This window comes from Hydra vulgaris, chromosome 02, assembly GCF_038396675.1.
Source record: "Hydra vulgaris chromosome 02, alternate assembly HydraT2T_AEP".
NCBI lineage: Eukaryota > Metazoa > Cnidaria > Hydrozoa > Anthoathecata > Hydridae > Hydra > Hydra vulgaris.
In genome coordinates this window covers 14,869,345-14,886,403 of record NC_088921.1, presented here as the reverse complement: position 1 = coordinate 14,886,403, position 17,059 = coordinate 14,869,345, and the positions used below count along the sequence as shown (strand labels likewise).

The 17,059-nt window shown below is 30.2% G+C and overlaps 1 protein-coding gene across 1 annotated transcript; it reads left to right on the top strand.

The window, feature by feature from the left end:
• Positions 1-1,551: 1,551 nt before the first annotated feature.
• Positions 1,552-3,537, top strand: LOC136075873 (zinc finger MYM-type protein 1-like). The gene has a single exon (XM_065789313.1). It carries the CDS (start codon positions 1,552-1,554, stop codon positions 3,535-3,537), a length of 1,986 nt encoding a protein of 661 aa, XP_065645385.1.
• The last annotated feature ends 13,522 nt before the right edge of the window (positions 3,538-17,059 follow it).

Sequence of the window (17,059 nt, the reverse complement as noted above, 5' to 3'; positions counted from 1 at the left end):
GATTTAAGAAAAACCATAGCACTTTTATGCCAGTTCTTATTTTAAAAGATATTTTAAATTTTTACCTATCACATGGCTCAAATATGCATGTGGCATTTATTGACATTATTAAAGCCTTTGATAGAGTTCGCTTTGATACACTATTTTTGAAAAAATCTAAAATTATCTCTGGTGTAACTTTACGCTTTCTCATTGTCTGGTATGTTGGTCAAACAGCTCAGATCCTTTGGGGTGGAATATTATTCAAAACATTTAATATCAGTTATGGAGTGCGATAAGGAGGTGTACTGTCTCCTCTTCTATTTAATATATATATTAACGATCTTAGTATTTTACTCAATAAAACTACCGTAGGCTGTTGCTTGGGTCCTTCTCTTGTTAACCATCTTCTTTATGCTGATGATATTGTCCTGTATGCACCCTCAGCAAAAGGTCTCCAGATCTTGCTTGATTTATGCTCCAGTTATGCAGTGAAACATGATATAGTTTATAACAATATTAAGTCTCAAATAATGTTTTTTGAAATTTATAAACCCCTTATAAATAGCCCTATTTTCACATTATCTGGCATGGTTCTCACATACACTAGTCATTACAAACAGTGCCGTCTTAACGCATAGGCTAGGTAGGCTGCAGCCTAGGGCCCCCAATTTTTAGGGGCCCCCAAAATGTGTCTGGATTTTTTTTCAAATTTATATAAATAAAAAATTATATTTCTAAATTTTCCGAAGAAATCATAGTTTAGGGGCCCCTCGGGAATAATTTTTTTCTTGATAAGATTTTTTTTAATTATTTTTAGAAAAGTATCAGTTTTTCAGTTTGGGGGCCCCCTAGGGAATTTTTTTTTTCTTGATAAGCAAAAATGCATACATGCGTCCGAAAATAAACATAAATTTTCCGATAAGAAGTGTTAAATACAAGCACCTAAAATATCCCATTAGATTGAATTTGAAATTGCTGTGATCAACTTAAAACATCTGTTTTGAAAAAAAGTCATTTAACATGTCTAATCGGACTTATCAAAGTGGTGCTACAAAGAGGAAAAAAGCCGCTAAAGCAAAAGAAGACATTTCAAAATATCTTCCTTTGACATCATTTCTTTTGGTACAAAAGTCAAAGCCTGTTGTGTCCGAAGATGTATTTCTTTATCCAACTTCAAATTTCGTAAGCATTGATAGTGCTTTGTTGCCAAATGAAACTCTAGAAATTTAACAGGAACTAGAACCAGAACAGGAGCCAGAACCAGAGCAGGAGCCAGAACCAGAGCAAGAGTCAGAACCAGCACAGGTGCCAGAACCAGTACAGGAGCCAGAACCAGCACAGGAGCCAGAATCAAATCAAATTAAAACTTATCCAAACGCAACAACAAAAACTACTCAAGAAACTAACCCAGCATCGTGGCATCAGTTATCCCAAGAAGCTCAATCATTTTGGATTTCTAATGGCCCGTCCATGTGCCAGAACAATGATGGGAGCTTCAAAATTCGGAAAGGTTGAGTTGCGGACAAAAAAGGTACTTATCAAAATCTTGCTTTAGACGTGAACTACACAATGGCGAATTTGTCAATCGTGAATGGCTATTGCTTTGCTTGTACCTTATTCTCCAGCAAACACTCTAATTTTTCCACAACTGGATTTGATGACTGGAAAAATGCCTTAAAATGTATATCTGGACACGAGAATGGTTCTGAACATCACAAAAATATGCTTACTTACTCCAGTCGGCAGAGAGAAAGTGGCCAGCTTGACTCTGTATTATTAAAACAGTTACATAACGAACAATTGTACTGGCAAAATGTGCTGAAAAGAATTGTTGCAGTTGTAAAGTTCTTGTCATCAAGAGGATTGCCATTTCGTGGAAACAATGAAATCATTGGTTCAGAGCAAAATGGTAATTATTTAGGAACTCTTGAGTTACTTAGCCAGTTTGACCCATTCCTACATGAACACATGAAAAAACATGGAAATTCTGGAAAAGGTAATACTTCATACCTCTCCGCCAATATCTGTGAGGAGTTTATATGCCTAATGGGAAATAAAGTTTTGAGCGAAATAATTTCTGAATTAAAAAAAGCAAAATACTACTCAATCAGCGTTGACTCAACTCCAGACTTGTCACATGTAGATCAATTAACTTTTACAGTTCGATATGTTAAAGACTTGGCACCAGTTAAGCGTTTTTTGCAATTTGTTCCCATTCACGGGCATGGAGCTGAACATTTAGAAACAGTGGTTTTGAATTTTTTACAAGAAAATGAAATTTCAATATCTGACTGTCGTGGGCAGTCATACGATAATGCATCACATATGGCAGGACAGTACTCAGGCCTACAAAAGAGGATTAAAGACAAAAGTGAATCAGCATTGTTTATTCCTTGTGCTGGACATTCTTTAAATCTGGTTGGCAACAGTGCAGCTGGATGTTGTTTAGAAGCAATTATTTTTTTTGACTTTGTTCAATGCCTCTACAACTTTTTTTCTGCATCAACTCATCGTTGGCAAGTGCTTCTGTCTTTTGTTGGCAAAGGCAAAAAAATTGTCAAACAGCTTTCTGGAACTCGATGGTCAGCACGTGCAGATGCTGTGACTTGTCTGCATGACAATTATGATGAGATTAAAAAAGCACTTGAATTTATGATCAAGGACATAAGTCAGTCAAAAGAAACTCAAAATGATGCTCAAAATCTCATCACGAAAATGAACACTTTTGAGATTATTTTTCTGACAATTTTCTGGAATAATATTCTTTGTCATTTTAATGAAACATCGAAGATTTTACAGAAAGAAAATTTAAACCTGGATGTTGCAGTTCGGATTCTAAAGTCATTGTTGCATTTCATTAAAGATTTGAGGAGTCAATTTGAGAATTACCAGGAAAAAGCCAAAATCTTGCTTCCAAACACTGACTACAGTGATTCTTCAAAAAGAACAAAAAAAAGAAGCCGACGTATGGCCTTCTTTGATGGTGAGGTTGAAGAATTGGAATTTCAGGAAAGTTATAAATTCAAAATTGAAACATACCTTCCTGTTATTGATTCACTAACATCAAATTTAGAAAAAAGAACATCAGCATATGAGAAGTTCAATGACAATTTTGGATTTCTAGTAAACATTCAAACAATTGCCAATGTTGAACTAAAAGACCATTGTTCAAACCTAGCACAAATTTATAAGAAGGACATAAATGAAAATGAACTTTTTTTTGAGTGCCAGCAATTTAAATATTACATTTCAAAAGATGAACATTCATTTACAGAATTTTACTCAACATTAAAAAGAGACCACTTGGAATCAACTTTTCCAAATATTGAAATTTCCCTTAGAATTTTTCTGTCAATGATGGTCTCAAATTGCACTGGCGAGCGATCATTTTCAAAACTAAAACTTATAAAAAATGAACTCCGCTCAACCATGCTGCAAGAAAGATTGAACTGTTTGTCGTTAATGTCAATTGAATCAGATGTTCTTTTAACCATTGATTTTGATGATATTATTAAAGAATTTTCAAGAAAAAAATCACGTAAACGTCACATGTAAATTTTATCATTGCTTTAATAAATGTTTCCTATTTTAGTATTTGATTTAATTTTTTTACTAAGGAAAAAGGGGGCCCCCAAATTAAGTCTAGCCTAGGGCCCCCGATGGCCTTAAGGCGGCCCTGATTACAAATATCTGGGTCGCTTGATCTCAAAGGATATGCAGGATGACAAAGATATTTTAAAATACGTGGGTTTTATCTATGCTAAAGCAAACCTCATCCGTAGAAAGTTCAGCTCTACACAAATACAAACAAAGATCATGTTATTTAATGCCTTTTTTGCAGCCCAATCTATGGATGTCAGCTGTGGTATCTTTGGAGAAAACACTCATTCCATCGCCTATGTGTTGCATATACTAATTTTGATTGATTGATATATAAATTAGTAAAAACACTTATCTAATTTTTTCTTTCTTCTACATAGTGTTTCTCCATCAGTAGGTTCATCAAGAAGAATTCTTCCTGATGAACCTACTGATGGAGAAACACTGTGTAGAAGAAAGAAAAAATTAGATAAGTGTTTTTATTAATTTATTATTGCTCTGTTCTTCAAGAACATTGAGCACTCTGTTTGTAGAATACAATAACATAATTCATATATATATATATATATATATATATATATATATATATATATATATATATATATATATATATATATATATATATATATATTTATATATATATATATATATATATATATATACATACATATTTATATATATGTATATATATATATACATACATATATATATATATATATATATATATATATATATATATATATATATTTATATATATATATATATATGTATATGTATATACATATATATATATATATATATATATATATATATATATATATATATATATATATATATATATATATATATATATATATATATATAAAGTATATTACCAAATCATCAATTGTAAAAATTAATTCTTTAAATTTTCGTTTAAATGAGTTGTAGTTACATTGTTCAATAATAACTTGAGAAAATTTTTTTAAAACTATTTTGTTCCATGAAATCCGCGAAAAGCAATGCAAAATTTATTATAATTTGTTTAAAAATATTGGCTGCCTAATAAAATTATCGTTGCGTTAAATGTATTGATTTTCATATTTTGACAAATAAAAATTATGAAAAGAAACTGGGGAAGAATTGATTTTACATAAAAACATAAAAAATAGCATATTATAAGCATTAAGTAGATATATATATAGTGCATTCATTTTTATTAATAGAGGTTTTGCATGGGTAAAATGTTCACTAAAATTTATTAAACGTGCTATGTGCTTCTGATGACGATGAAGAGGTTCAAGTTTGCTTTTCTTTGTATTAGCCCATGCAATATTTGCATAGTTAATATCGTTGTGAATAAAAGGGAAACATAATTGAGTTAGAATTTTCTTATTCATAAGCTTCTTACCTTATATAAAATTCCTATACTTTTTGAAGTTTTGTTGCATAAATTTTCAATGTGAATTTTCCAAGTAAAATTATCATCGATATAAACACTTACTCTATTTATTTTGACATTATCAATGAAAAGGGATAGCATTTTGTTAGGAATTAATTTATTTTTAGAAAGTCCAATTCGTTTTTGATGTTAGGCGATAATTTCCTTGATTTAAACCAATAAGAAATCTTATTTAATTCTAGATTTATAAGTTGAAACGTAGGTAGTTATTTTATCACATAACATCCCTAAGTGTAGGGATGTTATGTGATAAAATAGGTTTGTATCATCGGCAAACATTATTGTCTTTAATCTGGATACTTTATGATCGTTAATATATATGAAAAAAGAAGAGGTTCGAGAATTGATCCTTGTGGAACACCACAGGTAATCATTGGCAAATTCATTGGTGAAGGAGCGCCGAGGTATACAAATTGTTTGCGATTATTTAAATAACTTTTTAACCATTTAAGAACATTTCCAGTTATTCCGTAACGTTTGAGTTTAAAAAAAAACTTCATGGTCTAAAGTATCAAAGGCTTTGGAAAAGTCAATGAAGATGCCTAAGGTATATCAGATTTTTCAAACGATTCAGTAATACTACGTGTTAACTGAAGAATCGCGAGTGCTGTAGAATTATTTTTTTTAAATCCATACTGATGGTTATATAGCAAATTATTGTCAGTAAGATGTGTGTAAATTCTGTTATACATAATTCTTTCTTGAATTTTTGAAAAAACTGAAAGAACAGATATAGGACTAAAAGCAGTTTTAAATTCCTCAAGTGAAAACTCAAAAGAATCAAGATTAGTTGTTGCTAATGAAAAGATATCAATTTTTTTTTATTTGGCATTTTGTTTTGCTAAATTAGGTCCAACTGAGACAAAAAATTTGTTTAGTTCAATTGCTATTTCGTGAGAATCATACATGATTTCATCATTAATTTTAACGCCATTTTTTAAGGCGCATGATTTAGATTTAGTCTTACCAGTAATTTCTTTTGCCATGTGCGTTTGGAATGATTTTTGTTTTGCTTAAGTAAATAAGAATAGTATTTTATTTAGATTTATTTTTATTAGATTGTTTTACTTTCAATTGTCTTAGCTTATTAAAATTTAATGTATAATTTTTGTTTGACTTTTGAAGATTTTCTTAGACTGTTCGTAATCTATAGCAATTTTACATTACATTTTAGATTTATTTTACATTTTGGAAATTTAACATCATATATTTCATAAAAAGAGGAATTGGTTGTAAACTAGTCAACGTCGGATGAAGTGTTTATATTTTTCCAATGAAGCAATGACAGTTGCTCCCAAAACGATGATAAATTTGCTTCGTTGTAGATGAGTTTAAAAAAGATTTGTTTGTCAATTGGTGTTTCATTTAGTTCAAAATTTATAGAGAAAAAAATAGGGAAATGATCGGAGATGTCACTATTAATAATACACTTTTTTAGAGATTCATTAAAAATACCGTTTGTGATATGTCATTAATTAGCGAAGCTGTTTATATATGTATATATATATATGTATATATATATATATATATATATATATATATATATATATATATATATATATATAAATACATATATATATATATATATATATATATATATATATATATATATATATATATATAAATATATATATATATATATATATATATATATATATATATATATATATATATATATATATATATATATATATATATATATATTATTTATATAAAAGAAAACCTCAGTTTTTAATAGGCTTGACTTTACGGTTTCTGATGACGATAGAGCGGTTTTAACAATCGATATATTACCCAAAAAAAATAAAAATATACTTTTGAGTTGCTGTTTTCGCTCACTGGTTTAATTAAATATTTTAATACTTTTTTAAATGAAGTTTTTTTTAAAAAAAGGTAACCACGAAAAGAAATTAAACTATTTAATTGGTGATTTTAAAAATTAAAGAGTTTTACAATGAAAACGAAGCGTTTACGCTAATAACGAAACCGACAAGAATTACTGAATCAACGACTTTATTAATTGACAATATCATAACGAACGATATTTTAAACATTCTTTCAAAAATGGAATTATTAAACGCGATATCAAAGATCATTTTCCGATTTCTTTTTCTCCATAAATACAGATACTAAATTAATACTAAATGAAAAAAACAACTTTTGTGAACGCATTTATAGTAAAGCAAATTTAGCATGATTTAATGACCAATTATCAATGCTTCATTGGCAACATATTGATCATTCTCAGGACGCAAACTTAGCTTATAGCAACTTTCTTAAAACACTCTACGATATTTATGCAAATTTTCCTAAAATTGAAATAAACCAAAAACATCCCCACGGATAACCAATGAACAAAAAAATCTTCCAAAATTAACCAAAAATTATATTTTAAGTTTTTGAAATCCAAATCAGTTGAAAATAAAACCGTTTACAAAAATTATGCTAGAGAATTCAAAAGACAAAGAAAAAATTAAAAAAAAATCTTGAAATAAAAACAACTCAAAACGCACTTGGCAAGTTTTAAGAGAAATCACTGGTAAAGCTAAAACTAAATCAGGCGCTTTGACTAAAGGTATTAAAGTTAATGATAAAGTTTTATATGCTTCAAGCTGTATTGCATTTGAGTTAAATAAGTCAAGGACGAATTGAAAATTCCGTAAAAGTTTCTGGTCTTTAAATTTTGTTTTTCTTGAAACCTCTTTTGCGCGTTTTTTTCGAACCATTTGTAACAGTTTTACAAATAGTTGATTCAAGAAGTTCATGCTTGTAAACGTTTCTGAAGTTTTGTAATTTTTCTAGATTCAATTATTTATTTTCCTTATTTTTTAGTTATGTTTATAATTATGTTTATAAACTAAAAGATGTAAATTATAAAAATATTGTGTTAAGATAAACCTATACATTATAAAATAGTTTGTAAATTATAAGTAACAACATTTTTCTTGTCATTTTTATTATAGATTATTAAACAAGTATTTATAATATTATTTATTTATGTAATTTATTATGAATAAAAAGGATATAACATTAAAAAAAAAGTTGTGTTTTAATTCTCCAAATATAAAAATTAACAATTACTACCAAACCATATACGTATATATTTTAATTTAAATAACCACAGGGTTCATTGGCCTAAAAGAAATATCCAAAAGAAAAATTAAACTACAGAATAAAGGAGATACCTTAATATCTTCGAAAGGTAAATCCATTCTCGTTGTTAAACTATTCATTATATTAGCATAAATGTGTTGCACCGATACATTAGTTTTATTGAAATTTTCTTAAAGAATGTTTGGTAAATAAGATCATCTTTTTTGACTATACTTTCAATTAATTTTTTGTAGTTTTTTAAAATAGTTTGCTCTGTTAAAATTTTGCTTAACAAACTATTCAACAGAACTTTAAGTTTTTCCATTGTCCAATTGAATTGCTGCTCCCTGCGGATAGCTTTTACAGGATCATGTAAATCTTGCTGGAAGCCAACACTCAAGCGTCTCAACAGTGTAAGAACATCTAGATAAACAGATAAATGTATTAAAAGAGATGAATTTTTCCAAACTTTTAAAAACTCTTTTAATTCGGCTTTTTTCGACAGCTGAGAATCTGTTTGGCTAAGAGACTTTATATGAGAAATATATGCATTAGGGTGGGGCAAATTTTGTTTGCCTCATGCAGACAATAGTAAATTGATGCTCCCCCATTAACAGATCAAGAAAATTGCTGTTTTTAATTTTTAGTACCATGTCCAGGAGTCGCAACTTTGAACGAAATATTGTAAAATATTTACCATAGTACAATATTATTTTTTGTATTATTTGTGATTCTGAATGGCTAATTAACTTGTATGTATTGAAACCAGTAGGTAGTAATAATTAATGTTAGTTTAGATATCATTTGTTTTGTAGATGTTGAAAATTTGGATCTAATTTGGGTTGCAACTTGGCAGTAGCAAGTTAGAGTAGATTGTAAATGTCCAGTCGACAGAAAGATTCCTCTTATTGAGTGGAATTTCTGGGTTGACCAAAACGCTACCAGAAAAATGGTGATTGGAAATATCGATCCAGTGGTGACAGGTAAACTGCAGAAGTCAAAAGAAATAAAAAGGAAAGCGGTAATGTTTCTAGAAAAAACGAAATTGAAAGCCGTTGAATGCAGTTCTACTTTTCAAGATTTTGATAATGTTGATATGAAAAAGAGTTCAGAAAGTCAAGACACTGGTGGTAGCTTCATAGGCGATTCAGATATAACAGACGAGGAGACAAGTGATAGTGATGGCAGCATATGTGCAAAAAACAGAAATCATTATCCAGAACTGTGTAAAGCTATTGATCGCTCTAAAAGTAGCAATCGAGATGCCTGTTTAATTGTGAATTATGCCTTGAAAGACCTCGGATTTCTTTTCCCTAAAAATGCTACACATCCTAGCAAACTACGCCGTCAAAGATCTGCATATCGGAAGAAGTCAGTTGTGAGTCATGCAGAGGAAAATCAAGAAATTGTTTGTCTTGGTTTTGATGGTAAGATTGATGTAACTCTTACACGTGTAGAATCGACTCGACGTAAGTTAAAAGAAGAACATTATGCTTTCATTCCCAAACCGAAACTATGTCGAACATGTTGTTTCAGCATCAGGCAGAACTGACGACATCTCAAAGAAAATTTTATCGGTTGTTAGAAGTACTAAACCAGAAACAACTTTAAGAGCACTCGTTTGCGATGGAACTAATGTTAATGTAGGAAAAAGTAATGGCATAATCCGAAAAATTGAACATTATCTAAAAAGACCACTTCAATGGTTAGTTTGTGTGCTGCATACAAATAAATTGCCTTTGAGAAAACTGATAGAAGTTATTAATGGGAAATCTACTGGTCCAAGAACTTTAAAAGGACAATTAGCAGGAGTGATGGAATTTGATCCTAAACATAAACCTATAATTGATTTCTCTCCTGTATCAGGTTGCGTTGCTGAGGTTGATGGGCCGTAATGAGTGACCTAAGTACAGATCAGGTGTACCTGCTTAAAATATGTCTGTTAATTCAAAGAGGTTACAACGCCAGTAACAATTACATTGACTACTTGCAAACTGCTCAACCTGGTGCAGTCAGTCATGCCAGATGGCTAACTAAAGCCAACCGTTTGTTGTGGTTGTCTGTTTGCAAACAATGTCCTTCACATAATCTTCGACGTATTGTTTCATTCATACTGATCTTCTATGCACCGTCATGGTTTCAAATCAAATCTCATCCAACATTTCAAGATGGTGCCAAAAATTTCTTCTTCATGTTGTCGCTTTACCAGAAACTTGGCAAGCCTGATCAGGAGATTGTTGCGCCAGTATTGCAAAACAACAGCTACTTTTGCCATCCGGAAAACATCTCGGTGGCAGCTGTTGGTGATGATGATGGAAATATCAGGAAATTCGCTTGTGAAAAATTCTGCATGCTCGTAGTGAACATTCCGATAATAGAGTTCGTTGTTTTAACAAAAGCTTGATCAAAATTAACTTCACGTGCAGGTCATATTTAGACATGATCGACTGAAACAAGGCCATCTTCGCTTCACCTCTACTTCTGGATGACATCACGTCAGAAACAATTGTTAGTCATTCAAAAGTTATTCTACCTAATTTTCCATGCCATTCGCAAGATGTTGAGAGAAATATCAAAGATATATCGGCGGTCTGCTGTAAAGTTTACGGACACGATTTACGCCAAGGTGTTATCATTTAAATGAAGAAATCGAGAATAGACTTGCCTAGTTTAGAAACTAAAGCTGATTTCCTACCATAAGTAAGACACTTATACTTAATATTTGTATGCTTGATATTTGTAATGCATGCCATGTTGGTTACTTGCTTTATTTTCTTACGAAGATGTGGAATTAGAGACGAAAACCTATATGCGAGAAAGGCAAGAAAGTGCAACAATTTTAGGACTAAGTTGCTAGAAAACGATGATGTATATTATAAATCAGTTTTTTGTGTTATAATTATTTTCATATAAAGCACTGATTTTCATTTGTCTCAGACCCTAATTGGAAAATTTGTTATCTCTTGCCCCACCTTAATATGCATCATAATTATCTAAAGCTATTTTCATTGCATTCCATTTATGATTCACCCAACGAGTACCGTATGATTTTGCTGGTTTAGGAACGGATTTTTCCAAAGCATCTGATAAAAGTTTCAGTTCTCGCAAACGTTTAGTAAAAACGTTTAGTCATGTCATTTATACCAAATCTTGCAAATGCTTGTTCTAGACAGATTTGTAAACCACAAGCGTTACCATTGTCAGGGCTTTCAACCGATAAAAGTTTAACGCATAGATTGTCCACAAACAAATACAACACATATACTAATTCCTGTTCGACATCACATTGCCATCACTTAAAATTGAACAGTATCTCGACTTTCTAAAATCATCTCTAAAAGAATCATTAGCAATTTTACTAATGTAATCTGAAAAAATACCAGCAGCTCGATTAGTTGAGTAACTTTTACCTAGATCAAAGTTTTTTTTAATTAGCTCTAGCAAATCAGGGAAAACGGAAAATTTTAGTAGTAAACTGTATTGAATTTTTTCTTAAATGAGTCATAATCTTTTTCACCCATTTTCGTAGCCCTTTTTTTTAAATCAGTGTTTTTATTTCTTTAAAACCTTCCCTCCCGATTTACTCCGATAATTGATGAGATGGGCTTCCTTATGTTGTTTACTGCAATGACTTTTTACACTGTCTTTTAATTGACGGAGTTCCAGGGCGAACCCACAAGATAAAAAACTTTTTAATGTTTTAAATCAAGCAGCATAATCTTAAAACATCATTTCCCTCGATATTATACTTAAACTTAAAATTAAATACTTTTTCCCATTTAAAAAAAGTAATTTACAACGGTTATCTTTAGTTTTTGGTTTGAAAAATGATGCCATATTTTTAAATATTTAGTTCACTAGATCTACTACGCTTTAAATTTAATATATTTTAAACCTTTTATTTTAAAAGTTTTTAAACCTTTTCAATTTGCTCAAAATGATTGTAAATAGGAATATCATTTTGCAAATTAAAGCCATTAAAGTCTCAAAGCCATAGTTATGAAATAGTTCCTTTTATTCTTCAGCCCTTTACTACCATCATAAAATTTTTGCAGACTTATAATAACTAACCGCCACTGACAATAACAAATAATATCACGCTAGAATATTCTGTCAGTGTTCTGTATTATAAGCGTTATAATCAATATCATATTTTGTTTTTTTAATATATCTTGTTTTTTGGTATCGATTTTTTCATTCCAATCATTATTTTATTAAATGTATATTTTTAAATATTATTATTAATATTTTTAATTATAAAATACTTATTGGAGTAAGTATACAACATGCCCCCATGACCATGGCCGTAGAGAGGGGGGCTCATAAGGTATATTGTCCCGAGATCCGGCTATGTTTAAAAGCCTGTGAGAAAAAAGAGGGAGATTTTGAAGCAATTAGTCATTACATGGTGTCTATTTTCAGCCGAAATACAGTTTGCCCTGGGGCATGTCTTGGCTCTCTACGGTCCTACCCATGTCCGCCACTTTTTGAGCTAACATGGTCACCCGTCGCCTATGTGTTATTTTATTCGTAGAATAACTAATTTTTTTTAGAGTATTTATTTTTTATTCTTAGCCAATTTTGGAAGCTAAAGTTAAATTTTGCTAAATGAGTCGGATGAGAGGGAAAAACATAATTACATGAGAGGGAAAAATAATTACATGAAGATGTTATTACGTCTATATTATTTATAAAAATAATTACCTGAAGACGTTAGAATGTTGTAATTGAAGAAATTTCTTAAAATCAGAGCCATTACTAGGCTGTCATCACGACCCCCTAGACTAGACATTAGACATCTATTTAGACAGCAAAATTAGAGACCCTTTTTCAAATTTTAGATGACCTTTTACTAAATTTGGATCTTTTTTTCTTTCAGTAATAACTAACAATCGAAGGTTTTCAAAATTTTGGGGCTGCAATGACAGGTTTAAGGGAGTGCTCTGCCGCCTACGCTACGGCACTGAATAAAAGAAAATAATAGAATAGGGATGTTTTGAAGAAAAAATTTCTTCATATTTCTATGATGAAAAAGTTTTAACATAAAACAAATTTTTTTTTTTAACATTACTTTATTTTATTATAGAAAGAAATATAAAATCAGAGACTGCTATCTTAGTTTTTCCACTCTTATTTGTCAAGTTTCACGTTTCTAAAAAAACGCACCTAAATTTTAAAATCACCCAATGAAAGTTATAATAGAGTTTAGGGGTGGAATGCAAGAAGCAAAATTGAGTCAAGTTCGACTTGAACTTTACATTGTAACCAATAGCGGCAGAGTATGGGTTTTCTTCTCAAAAAATACTCTGCCGCTATTGGTTACAATGTAAAGTTCAAGTCGAACTTGACTCAAGTTCGCTTCTTGTATTCCACTCTAAGTTGCCGTACCGCTAGTATCAATTTTTTCGTATATTTGTTAACATTTTAGATGTTCTAGTGTAATGAAGTTGGTGGTTTGATGTTGCTTTGATCATCAAAGCTACATACATAAATATCAACTACATCATAGTTTGATGCAGTATATATATAATGTACTTTATTTAACTTATTTATATTTCCTTAAATTTTTGTCATATAACATTAAGTATTTGAATCCTGTATTTGCTTTTTCTTTTTCTGTATCTGTATTTACCTAGCTATGTAAATACAAATATATAATACAGTGGTTAATCTAGCTAGATTTACAGCTGTTTCATAAAAATTATATTTTAAACATGTAAGTTATGAGAATCCTAAAGAAATTAGGTATAGTTGATTTTTAAGATCCATAAAAACTGAGTTCACGTTTTTTTAAGAAACTAAAAAATTTAAAAACCAGAATTTTTTACGGAATTTTCAATTCGCGATTGCTTAATTCGCCCCTTGAAAGATTTTATTTTAGCGGGGCCTAACTTAAAAAAAAATATTCCATATGCTAGTAATACTTTTGAATTTTTACCTCAAAAAACAACAAATCTTAATTGCATTAGAATATTCCTTTATAAATTCAAAACAGCTTTTTTTTATATATAGTTATTTTAGGTGCTCCCAGAAGTCCTAACGGTCTTATCACAGAGCACCGCGGATGAGCATTTAATTGGAAGTTCACACCTCCTTCCTTATCAATGTCGCTTATTGAATCAAAAAAAGTAATATTTTGCGCTTTTTATCCTATAGGATACGACGGTATCAACGGAAACGTCGTTATAAATTCTTACAATTTTATTAAAAATATTCTATTGAAAATGTTTTCGTCTTGCGTTAGCCAAGGAGTTTTCCCTGATCAACCTAAAGTTGCCAAAGTAATGCCGTTATTCAAAGAAGGATGCAACTAATGTAAATAACTACCGTCCTATCTCTGTTCTTCCTGTATATAACAAAATCAACACTCATCTTTCTGTAAATAATATTTTATTTAATAATCAATATCGTTTCAAAAAAAATAACTCCACTGAACATGCAATAGACCAATTTCAAATGTTTACAAAATATTCAATCCCGTGGACATGCGCACTAAACTGGCAGGCAAAAAATATAAACATTCTGCAATAAACATTTAGGAAACTTGCAATTTATTATTTTTTCACCTAAAATTACAGCTCTAGATACGTTTGTAAGTTATCTAAAAAAGTGCCTGATAGTTGCTGTGTAGTAGGATGTGCAAATAGAAGAAGTTTTACAAAGTTTTTAGGTTTTCTGCATTCCAAATGGTCATTCCACAAAAGAATTTAACAGACGACAACTTTGGCTGAATGCTCTTCATAGGGAAAACTGGCCTGATAAATGATAAAAAATGCTCGTGTATGCAGCAAACTCTTTGTTTCAGGTCATTTTTAGCTCCGATTTGTTCATTTTTATTCAACATAATCTTTTATATTTATATCTAAGTGTGAGTGCTGTGGTAAATTTAACACAAATAGTATTATTAAAAATGTTTGAGGTATACAGTCAACAGTATTTAAAGTGATTACTAGTTCAACTTAAGTTTGCATTATACAGCTTTTTGTAATCATGTGTTCTCTCAAAGGTATTTCATTGTAACATAATAATGTTCATTTTATATTATTTATAGGTAAACGATCTGATGAACCTAATCATCCAGATTATGTACCTTCAGTTTTTATGTACAAACCCAATAGTTCAGGTCATAAACGATTGCAGCGATATCAAAGATACCAATCACGAGAAAAGAAACAAAAAACATTTTCAGGAGATAATATTTTTAATTAACAATCAGCATATGTTGAAACTGAAGAATGCTACACACAAAATATTGCCATTGAAGAATCTATGTTTTCTGAAAATGAGATGTTTTCTGGAAGTAGCACAGAAGAATCTGTGTTGTTTAAAAGTGTTGGCATCCAATGTGATTTGAGCATGGAAGAGTTATTAAAAGTGGAAAATCAAAAATTAGTCATAGAATTACGTGATAGGAACATGGAAGTTTATCTTTTAAGACAAGAAAATGAAGAACTTAAAAAAAGGGATTTGATTTTCAGCATTGAAAAAATAAAAGAAAACAATGCTCATTTAAATTTTTTTACGGTGCTACGAAATATGGCAACATTTGTATGGATTCTTTCTTTATTAACAAGGACAAATGATGTAAAGCTTTGTTCATCTCGTTTATCAAAAGAAAACCACTTGTTAGTTATACTTATAAAGTTGCGACTTGGGTTGTTAAATAAATATATTGCATTTCGTTTTAGTGTCTGCGAAAGTGTAATATCCAGAATTTTGAGAAATTGGTTACCAGCGCTAGCCATTTGCTTACAACCTTTAATAAAATGGCCTAGTAAATGAGTAATAAGAAGTAACCTGCCAGAGTGTTTTATGAAGAAGTTTAGTATGTAAACTGTGTATGCATAATTGACTTCTATGAGATTTTTATTGAAAGACCATCAAATCTAACAACTCGTGCTCAATCATGGTCAAATTATAAACACAATGATACAGTAAAATACTTAATCGGGATCAGTCCAACAGGTGCAATTATTTTTTTGTCTGGAGGTTGTTGAGGTCGAGTTTTGGACAAGGAGCTAACAAATCAATCTGGCTTTTTCAAATATATAAATTTTAGAAATTGCATTTTAGCAGATAGGGGATTCCTCATTAAAGATGAGCTTGCAGAGAAAGAAGCAAACCTTTACATTCCAGCATTTTTAAAAGGAAAACAACAATTTAGTCCACAAGAAGTTGGAACTTCAAGGCAACTGTCAAATGTCAGAATACATTTTGAACGCATTATTGGCAGGGTCAAACAATTTAAAATTTTACAAACCACCGTGCCGATCAGACAAATTGATCTGTTAAATGATATAATGGTTGTAATATCAGCCTTTGTAAATTTAAACAAAGGCATTATAAAGTGATACAATGTTTTGCAGAATTGTATGAAATCTAAGTTAGATAAAAAAAACAACCTAATGAACCACACCTTTCTGTCTTTATCAATTTATTGATAAATCTCCTTATATTTTGCTTAAGAATATTTACATAAACTATATTTATATATATAATTAAGGGTAATTTTATTTTATCTATAAAAAAGCCTAAGGAACCTTTGGGTTGTGTTAACATCACAGAGCCCAACTAATGATTCGTACAGCAAATAATGTTGTAGAGCTGTTTACCTTGCAAATATGTTACAAGCCTTAGGCATTTTGCAGTGGGTAATTAAGAATCAAAAGGTGCATACTGTTTGTAATAAATAGCTTATTTTATTTAAATATGACATTTTTCTATTGTGTTATATTACTATATCTAATAAAAATATAATATGAATACATAACCAAAACATAAATATTAGTTATCACTAAATGGTACTTTTTTTTCTTGGTTTTCTTGTAACATATACACATGAGTAATGAAACCAATTTTTGGAACAACTTGCATTACTGCATGAAATCATGAGACCAAATTCAGGTTTCATGCAAAAACAACACTGTTTATGTTAAAAGTCTT

Excerpts from the sequence above, each read along its gene's own strand:
- LOC136075873 (XM_065789313.1), top strand. The coding sequence starts at position 1,552 with ATGGCGAATTTGTCAATCGTGAATGGCTATTGCTTTGCTTGTACCTTA.